The sequence below is a fragment of the Cynoglossus semilaevis genome, chromosome 1 (genome assembly GCF_000523025.1).
Source record: "Cynoglossus semilaevis isolate Cse_v1.0 chromosome 1, Cse_v1.0, whole genome shotgun sequence".
NCBI lineage: Eukaryota > Metazoa > Chordata > Actinopteri > Pleuronectiformes > Cynoglossidae > Cynoglossus > Cynoglossus semilaevis.
Window position 1 is genome coordinate 24,137,079 of NC_024307.1, and position 10,202 is coordinate 24,147,280.

General features: G+C 42.8%; 1 protein-coding gene and 1 pseudogene across 1 annotated transcript in view; both read left to right on the top strand.

The window, feature by feature from the left end:
* LOC103386870 (active breakpoint cluster region-related protein) overlaps nucleotides 1-4,209 on the top strand; it is a 10,564-nt gene extending 6,355 nt beyond the window's left edge. The window contains exons 14-22 of the mRNA XM_008321304.3: nucleotides 1-73; nucleotides 194-291; nucleotides 515-616; nucleotides 1,409-1,572; nucleotides 1,658-1,797; nucleotides 2,163-2,297; nucleotides 2,730-2,835; nucleotides 2,996-3,134; nucleotides 3,716-4,209. The exon at nucleotides 1-73 is cut by the window's left edge and continues 1 nt beyond it. Coding sequence (XP_008319526.2) covers nucleotides 1-73; nucleotides 194-291; nucleotides 515-616; nucleotides 1,409-1,572; nucleotides 1,658-1,797; nucleotides 2,163-2,297; nucleotides 2,730-2,835; nucleotides 2,996-3,134; nucleotides 3,716-3,805 — 1,047 coding nt within the window. The 3' untranslated portion in view covers nucleotides 3,806-4,209. The remainder of the gene's footprint in view (nucleotides 74-193; nucleotides 292-514; nucleotides 617-1,408; nucleotides 1,573-1,657; nucleotides 1,798-2,162; nucleotides 2,298-2,729; nucleotides 2,836-2,995; nucleotides 3,135-3,715) is intronic.
* A 253-nt stretch (nucleotides 4,210-4,462) lies between these two features.
* On the top strand, nucleotides 4,463-8,597 carry LOC103386879 (phospholipid-transporting ATPase IG pseudogene; annotated as a pseudogene).
* Nucleotides 8,598-10,202: the final 1,605 nt, after the last annotated feature.

Here is a 10,202-nt window from a genome sequence, read left to right on the forward strand (position 1 = left end):
AATGAGTCTTTATGGTTACGTGGGACTCTGAGTGTGGCCGTTCACTCTGCCTGTGGTCTACAGCAGCCGGCCTGTATGTTTTTATTGATTACATTTTTCTTCACCGTTTTCAATAGAATAACACATAAAAGTACTCATGTTCCTTCTGTTGATTTTAAAATAAGGTCCATTAATTTTGTGGCTCTTTCTCCAGGTGTGTATGTGTGCGTAGAAGTGGATGGATGGGATTTTTACAACAAACAGGCGAAGACTCACTCTTCAGTCCAGAGTCTCAGCCCACACTGGGACCAGGTCTGACTTTCCTCTCGTGTCCAGTCTGGTCTTCTTTGTCTGGGACTGATGTCCTCACGTCTAGACAGCATCTGTCCTCGGCTTAAGATTAAAAGTCTTCATTGTGGTCGTGCTTTAAACCTGATCAGTGCAGTAGAGTCGACCACATGTAAAGTGGAACATTGAAGTGTCCAATGTCAGCCTTTTGTTTTATTTTTTTAAATGAACAGTTTTTTTCCAACAGGAGCTGACGTTCCAGGTGGACGGAGCTCAGAACCTGAGGCTGCTGTGTGTGAGTCAGTCTGACGGACAGGATGACACCGTGCTGGGAAAAACTACGTTAAAGGTACAAACTTTTCTTGGCTCTTTGTAAATGGTGTGTGTGTGTGTGTGTATATATATATATATATATATATATATATATATATAAACCATTAGTTATTGGTTCGATTGAATAATAAAGGGTAAATGTCTGAAATGAACAAGCTTGAATCATTTAATATTCAGACCAAGATATTCTGGGTGCAAATCAACAAAATTGAAAATAAGAAAAAAATGTAAATGTTTTGAATAATATTCAAAAGTGTACTATATAAGTGTTTGGTATGCTTTAGGTTTCCTGTTTAACTTGTATGTTCTATTTTTGTACCTATTATTTCATGTTATTAATTTATCAAATTTAATATAATATATTTTCTTTTTGTCTTTTCTGTGTGATGTAAATCCTTCAGTTCACTCCAAGTTTCAATTAAATAACTTTAATGTAATTGTTTTGTGTATGTTCGATTAATAATCCAGGAGGTTTGAATGATTGACTTCCATTTACTGTACAGTTTTCAGACAGCAAAAGCCGCCCCCTGGTGGTTCACTACTACTAGTGCTGCTGTTTTCACTATAGGTTTTCAGACTTTTTCAAACACTTGTTCTGCTCTTTGTCTGAGTTTATTTTTAAACTGTTCCACATATTTTAGTTTGTGTCCAAACATTCTGACTTTGAAAAAAATGCTGCTTATTAAATGTGAGAAAGATAATAAAATAAAACCATTAGTTATGTAACTGAAAAATGTGTTTTTCATGTGTATAATTTCTGGCCATTCTTTTAACCTTCTTTGGTTTTCTAATGATTTTGCATGAACAGCTTGAATCTATATCCCAGAGTAAGCGATGGAGGAGACAGACTCTGCAGCTTGGTCCAGTGGAAGTGACGCTGTCCATCAAGTACGCACCTCATCCGCTGGAACCTCCGCTTTCAGCAGCCCCTCCCCAGCCCATCTTCTGTGTCCCCATTGAAACTCTAGCCCAGTACGTTTTGTGAGACCTGAGGAACAAAGCAGGATGTGGATAGGTTGAACTCACCTGGTAAATTGAACGTTTTATTTCCCTGCAGATTTGAAGGGGTTCTGGTACCTCACGTGGTGCAGCGCTGCGTAGAGGAGGTGGAGAGGCGAGGCATGGAGGAGGTGGGAATCTACAGGATTTCAGGGACGTCCAGTGAGATCAACACGCTCAAGGCTGCGTTCAACAGCAGTAAGAACAAACATGATGTTGTATTTGGTGTCGAATTCACACGGTGATGTGAAACATTATCCAAAAACTGTTGTCAACAAGAACATTATTATGGACCACATACTTTTTCAATTTTCTTTGAAAAAGAACTTCAGAATTGTTTAGTGACTGTGAGATCATTTTATCAGAAAACAAAGTAAGAAAAGAAAAGCAGCCCCATACATGTTAGGATTTAAATCTCTGCTGACTCAAATGTACAATAACAAGTCCTAAGACAGGGCTCATTGAGCAGAATTCAACATTGGCTGAATAAGTGAAACAAAGTTGCCTTTGTTGGTTTTTATTGAGGATTTGAGGTAAAAAAAAAGAAAATGTGTCCCACTCAGATCTACGTGAAGCTGTGACCAGGCTGAGGACTGCAGAAGTGAATGTTGTCTCTGGTGTCCTCAAACTGTACTTCAGAGAACTGCCTGAGCCGTTGATCCCCTCTGAGCTGTTCCACCGTCTGGCCAGGACCCTGGGTAAGATGGACGCACCCACCGCAGTCACACTGGGAAGTGACATAACTATTTAAATCGTTATTTTGTTTAATAATATATATTTATTATTTTAGCTTGTAGCATATGATGCATATGGAAAAAATATGCTTTTTTTTTTTTTTACAGTTTATAGATCCATGGGATGTTAAATGTGTTAATTGTTAAGAAAAGCTGCTGATTACACACGTGTGTGTATGTTTTTACATTTCATATTCAACCTTGTGTTATTTTCAGTATTCTAATGTGTGTGTGTGAATCCAGGGATGGTGGGCAGTCTAACTGTATGAGGAAGTGCTTTAGAAGTGAAGTCTGGTGTTCTACTTCAGGATCAACACCTTCATTTAAATGTGTGAAATGAGAAAAAACAAGCGTTCATCTTGATTTTTTTTTTTTTTTTTTTTCCTTTTCTGGTAGAAATTCAGGACATAGACACCCAACACGTGTCCATGATGTCTCTGCTGGAGTCCTTTCCTGACACCAACAGACACACCTTCCTCTACCTCATCCATCACCTCCAACGGTCTGAAACACCCACCATAAAAGATTCATAAATTGCATAAATTATCCTACACACACAGAAAAGTCACCAATATTTTTCATAACATTTTATTTTGTTGTGTCTCAGAGTCTGTAGTCTAACACTCAGTGTCTGGTGTGTCCCCTAAACCTCATTTCTCCAGAGTCTCTGAGAGACAAGACATCAACAAGATGTCACTGCTCAACTTGGCCACAGTGTTTGGTCCTAGCCTTTTACGCCCCCCTGTGGCTGACCTGGGTCATGACTTCGGATCGAACATCTCCCAGGAGGTTGTGGTGCAGGTGTGTTGGATGAATCAAAAGTGCAAAGAAAAATGTAAAACAAATGCAGCTTTAGAGATTTAAAAAAAATAAAAATAAATGGAATATAATGTACTGTTACTTTAATGTGTGCATTCAGAGGACTTGTTCCTGATTAGCTTCTAATCTCCAGGCTGACCCTGGTGTAAACCAAAATTTAACCAAGAGAAAGAAAATTCAGTTAAAATATGTAAAAAACCCAGCAACTGCTTAAAAAGGGCCACACGTTGATTAAGAAGTTAGCTTTAAAGGTATAGATTAGTCTTTTCTCAGGTAACAATAATGAAACCAGGAAAAAAAGTGGAAAATCCAAATGCAGTAGTTAAATGCAGAGGTTAGTAGTTAAAAAGAAACCTAAAAGGCTCAAAATAAGGTATAAGGGAGTGTCTCTAAGTGGACCAAAATAGGATTATTTCAAACCTTGCTATGTAAATAGGCATGTTGTGATTAAATTATTTAAAATACCACCAATGCAGTTCCCTCATTTCAGAATAATAAAACATTACAGTAACATATTTCTATTTTTTCCTCTTTTGTCTACTTTGTATCCATGTGTGTTTCAGGTGCAGGTGATTTTGTGGTACCTACAGTGTCATAACCTCCCTGACCCTCAGATCTTAGTGCCACATGACACAGAGGCAGAAGACTCCTAGACCACCCATGTGTGAGACCACCATCAGTGTCCCTAATGACAACCAGAGAAGATCACCAGTGTGTTTAAAAGAGTGTTGGATGATAAATGTATTTATTGACGCTAAGCTGGTTTGTTTGTACTCAGTTTTGTTACTCAAACAAAGAATAAAATACCTGCGACCCCCCCCCCCATCATACAGGCAGAAAAGCTCTTTATGCTGAAGTTCTTCTGGGTTTATGTTATGCAGCAGAAAATAACGCAGGGTAAATTCCTTTGGTCAAATTGCACATTCTTTCAAAGTTTTAAGTCAAAAATGTTTTCCAGAAATACTCGTATTACTTGAGTGTCAAAAGCAAAACTTAAATAGCCTGACTATATTGAGTATTACATGTATACTGGTATAAAGGTGTAAATACAGTTTAACTAGGTGTATGAATGTGTTCATTTATACATGTATGAACAATGCATGTACTATATATGGGACGTACTGTGTACATACGTATACCTGTGTTCATATGGTTAAATGCATATATTTCACATTCACAATACCCAAAGAAAAAAGTCGTCGTTGCGTTGTTTTGTGTGGTGGTATGGTGGCGTTACATGTTGTTGAATGAGTTGTGTTGGGACCACGTACATGAAAGGGGCATGAACTTTGGCATTGACTGGTGCAGTGACTAAACAAATGTAGGCTTTTCTAATCAGAGGACTATTGATAGAAACCAGCTGCTGTTTTATTGCACTTCACGTACTAGTATTTGTTGACAGTATTTTATTTGTATTCACTCCCTTTCCTTTTTACATTGCAGCCACTCTGTCCGACCTCCTGGTCATTCAGTATGACGGCCACAAGCAACGACAGGATGCCAACTAATGTAGGAAAAAACGTGAGAAAAAGACTTTTTAAAATGGTTTCCTTTTATGCTAGATGAAAGGAAAATCAGAGCAACACTTTGATCTGTTCCAACCAAAACAGGACACCTCACTAAAGAGGTCAACTTCAAGGCAGCGGCACCGACCAATGAACTCTTCTGATCTGCAATGGGAATGGGTTATTACCATAAAAGATGCAGAAAAGGAGGCTCGTGATGTGACGTTGTTCTTGCCTCTGGCCTTTTAACACCACAAAGTAGAATGGATTTCACCGACGGTTGCTGTGGCAGTCCAGCAGCTAGCAAAGAGCTAGCAGATCAGCTAAGGGTACACGTAAAGTCACAGTGAAGGAGGCATTTGTTGCTTTACAACTACACCAGTGTGGGGATTTCAGAGGGGAAAAACAAAAGATGCTGCGGAGAGGCCTCAAGCGTCTGCTTGGTCGTGATGGGACGGCAGAACATCACACAATCTATGTTGGTCAACAACCACCGCCCAACAATGAGATTCTCGTCCATCCCAAGTACAGTGACAACAGAATTGTGTCGTCCAAGTACACATATTGGAACTTTCTACCGAAAAACATGTTTGAACAATTCAGACGAGTTGCCAATTTCTATTTCTTAGTCATCTTCCTGGTGCAGGTGATTGTGGACACGCCCACCAGTCCTGTCACCAGTGGGCTACCTCTGTTTTTTGTGGTCACAGTAACGGCAATCAAGCAGGGCTATGAGGACTGGCTGCGGCACAAGGCTGACAGGGAGGTGAACAAGTACCCAGTGACTGTTCTGGAGGGAGGTCGGAGGGTAGGGAAGGAGAGCGAGCAGATCCGAGTGGGTGATATTGTGGAGGTGAAAGAAGACGAGTCCTTTCCCTGTGATTTGATATTGTTGCAGTCAAGTCGAGACGATGACACTTGTTTTGTCACCACTGCCAGTCTGGACGGAGAGTCTAGTCATAAAATCCACTACGCCGTTCCGGACGTAGACCCCGCTCTCAAATCTCTCAGCGCCAGCATCGAGTGTGAACGGCCGCAGCCTGATCTTTACAAATTTGTTGGCCGTATGCATATCTACACCAAGAACAACCAACCTACAGTGAGGTCTCTGGGTCCAGAAAACCTGCTCTTGAAAGGGGCAATCCTGAAGAACACTCAGACCATCTATGGTGCTGCAGTTTACACTGGCATGGAGACCAAGATGGCCCTCAACTATTTGTCCAAGTCCCAAAAACACTCAGCAGTGGAGAAGTCCATCAACACCTACCTTTTTGTTTACTTGTGCATCTTAGTAAGCAAGTCCATCGTGTGCACCACTCTGAAGTACACGAAACAGAGCGGGCTGGACCAAGGTGGGCTTTGGTACAATGAGAACACGCAGAAGGACAAGGACATGAATCTGCTCCTAAAAATGTTCAACGACTTCCTGTCTTTCATTGTGCTCTTCAACTTCATCATCCCTGTGTCCATGTACGTGACGATTGAGATGCAAAAATTTTTGGGATCCTTTTTTATCACATGGGACAAGGACTTTTTTGACCCTGAGATTAAAGAGGGGGCTCTGGTGAACACCTCAGACCTCAACGAGGAGCTGGGGCAGGTAGAGTATGTCTTTGCAGACAAGACGGGGACACTCACACAGAACAACATGGAGTTTATAGAGTGCTGCATCGACGGATACCGATACAACTGCCAGGATCTTACCTTGTCTCTGGACGTGTCTATGAGAAGTCACCAGAGAGCCAGCATTGAACGAGAAGAACTCTTTCTGCGTGCCCTGTGTTTGTGCCACACAGTTCAGGTTAAGGAGCACACAGAACAGGACCGGGCCTCCAGTGTATCGCTGAAACAGAGATTGCAGTCACGCTTCATAGCTTCTTCGCCTGATGAGGTGGCTCTGGTCAAGGGGGCCATGAAATATGGCTTCACCTTCATGGGTGTCAAAAACAGAACCATAAGAATTCTCAATAGATGCAATGAAGTTGAAACATACGAGCTCCTGCACGTGTTGACCTTTGACCCCGTGAGGAGGCGTATGAGCGTCATCGTCAGATCCAAGCAGGCTGGAACTCTGCTTTTCTGTAAAGGGGCAGATTCCGCCATTTTTCCATGCGTCAGTCCAGAGGGACTTTCAGGGACACGCTTGCATGTGGAGCGTTATGCAACTGAAGGCTACCGGACATTATGCGTGGCCTACAAACGTCTCACTGCAAAGGAGTACCTAGAGGCAGACGAAGGGCTGAGAAATGCCCGACTTGCACTTGAGGACCGAGAAGAGAAGCTGATGGCTGTTTACAGTCAGGTGGAGTCTGGGATGAGCCTCCTAGGAGCCACTGCTGTTGAAGACCGTGTCCAGGAGAAGGCAGCAGAGACCATGGAGGCGCTGCAGGCAGCTGGCATCAAGGTTTGGGTCTTGACCGGGGATATGATGGAGACGGCCAAGTCCACCTGCTATGCTTGCAGGTTGTTTAAAAAACATACACAGATTTTGGAGCTAACGGTGCGCACTCTGAAGGCTGGAGGGAGAAGGCGTGAGAAGGAGCTGCACAGTCTTTTGAATAACTATGGGAACATTGTGGAAAATCTACCAACTGGCACCAAGAACAGGTCGTCTCGGACCCATGACTATGGTTTAATTATAGACGGAACGGCTTTGTCGGTAATGCTCAATGTCTCCACTGAATCCAGATATGTTAAATACAAGAACCTGTTCCTTCAAATCTGCCGAGGCTGCACAGTCGTGCTCTGCTGCCGCATGGCTCCCTTGCAAAAGGCCCAGATCGTTAAATTGGTGAAAGACACCGAAGGCAGTCCCATCACTCTCTCCATTGGAGATGGTGCCAACGATGTCAGCATGATTTTGGAAGCTCACGTTGGTATTGGCATTAAAGGCAAAGAGGGTCGCCAGGCAGTGAGGAACAGTGACTACGCCATTCCCAAACTCAAGCACCTCAAGAAACTTTTGTTGGCTCATGGACATCTGTACTATGTTCGTATTGCGTACCTGGTGCAGTATTTCTTTTACAAGAACCTTTGCTTCTTCTTGCCACAGTTTTTGTACCAGTTCTTCTGCGGCTATTCCCAGCAGCCCCTGTTTGACACGGCCTACCTGACTATGTACAACATCTGCTTCACCTCCACTCCCATCCTGGCCTACAGTCTCATGGAGCAACATATTCCCATCAGGGCTTTGATGGACAACCCCAGCCTCTATAAAATGATCTCCAAGAATGCCATGTTACGTTGGGGACCCTTCCTCTACTGGACGTTTCGCGGCATCTTTCATAGTCTGCTCTTCTTCTTCAGTGTTTATTTTCTGTTCAGTAACCCTGCATTGCAGGACAACGGACAGGACTTTGGAAACTGGTCGTTTGGAACAATCATCTTCACTGTCCTTGTGTTCACCGTCACATTAACCCATGCTCTGGACATACGGTTCTGGACCTGGATCAACCACTTTGTCATCTGGGGATCCTTGACGTTCTATGTTGGTTTCAGTCTGGTCTGGGGAGGAATCACGTGGCCTTTCCCAAGGCCACAGCGGTTGTACTACGTGTTTGCCTACATGATGAGCTCCGCCTCTGTTTGGTCCGTCATCTTCTTGATCGTTCTGCTCTGCCTGCTGCCCAAGACTGTGCTTGTGGTGCTGTGCAACATCAGACCTGAGGGAGAATAATATGAGTGAAAACTGTGATTGCGGTGGTCAACAGTACGTTCAGGAAGTGAGCTGCTCTGGGACTGAACATCTCATTTATGGGATTCATTTTTTTCCTGTTTAAAATAATAATAATAAAAACCCCAAAAAACTGTCTCCAAATTTGTGAAATTGTAAAGACATTTGTCTCTTGTTATGTAACCCGCGTATGCCTTGTGTCAAACTCGAGGCCCGTGGGCCAAATGTGGCCTGCCAAGTCATTGTGTGGCCCGCAGGAACGTTTAAGCGTTTAAATGCCTTATACTATTAAAAAAAAACAGCAATGTAGACTATTTGTAACTTGAATACATCATAATTAATAGCAGTACATTTTATTAATATGTTGTAGTGTAAACACATCATCTACAGTCTTCCAGATACAAGAGGCCCTTCAAGGGGACGTGTACTGTTGACGTGCCCTCTCACCCCCCAGTGAAAATAAGTTTAATACCCCTGACATATGCCGTTTATTTTTATTGTACAAAGATTGGTAGATGTGGAACTTATCAATATTCATTATACTGATGTAAAAGAATCTAAACTGGTGACACCTAAACACAAGGTGGGCTGGTTTGGTGTGTGTTCTTGGTTTGGGCAGATTTTCCACCTGAATTTTCAAGTTTCTACGTCATTCTGTTTTAGTGACTTCAAACCAGAAGTAGCAATTTGTGTCTGACATGTCTTTGGTGTGATGCTTTGCTGTGTACTCTCAACGTTTGCCACCATGTACTGCCATATACAGTATACTGTAGTACTTAACACAGATGGAGGTACTTGTTGTCAAATTCAACTGATGGCTTCATCAACTCCCCCTCAGCTTTGTTCCTCTGGTTGATTAAGTCAAAGAGTGTGTGTGACTACGTTTGTTGGATGTCTGTGGACAAAGTTTGGATTTAAGAATATAAACAGTGTGATTGGATGGTGGTCACACTGTGTCATACTGAGGAGTCGTGATTGTAATGGAAGAGCTCTGAGGCTCTGAACCTGGGCGTTGTAACTAGATAACATTCAGAGCTGCATGTTAGAATGGATGGTCAGGGTCTGGGTGGCGTCAGTCCCTGACCTTCATCAGCGGCTGCCTGCTCTCCCACATCAGAGATGACATGTGGAATAAAGGTGATCATGACAGAAGGATGTCATTTCCTTTCAATTCCTCTAGAATCCTCCAGTTCCTTGAGTAAATAAACCAGCCTTCAGCCTTGTTTCCATCTTTAGAAGGAGTTTTAAATGTCTTGGAATATTACATTTACGTCTGTGACTATGACGTTCTCACCCATGTCAGCTTCAAGGCTCAGCTGTTGTATGACATGGAAACAGCCGCGGAGAGAGGATTTCCCACGTTGTACATTTAAGTCTTTATGATTTACAATAAAAATAAATTGGACGCGAGTAAAACGTGACCAGCCGGCACTTGATCTGTCACTTAACATAAGTTAGTGTTTTTAATAACTGTGCGCAGGACACTGCAGGAAGCAGATGGACTCAGGTGTGTGGAGTAACGTGAGGCTGAAATGTGCTTGAAGTCAAATCAGGGGCTGCAGATGTTGGGAGAAGGTCAGAGGTAGGCTCCCCGAGCGTGAAATCCAATCAGCTACGGTTCAGGTCCAACGAGACGGAGTTCACCGCAGTGTACGCCCCATAAAAAATCAGGCACACACACACACACACACACAGGGCCCATGTTTCACTCATCTACCCCACAGATGTGATTCCATTTTCAATCATGCCACCTGGAGGTTAGTGTTACCTCCAACCTTTTACCCCCAGTTCTAGCTTTTGATCACTAATCCCACACTTAATCCATCTTTCCTAAGATTATCAACCCCAACACTGTGTGTGTGTGGACGCTTT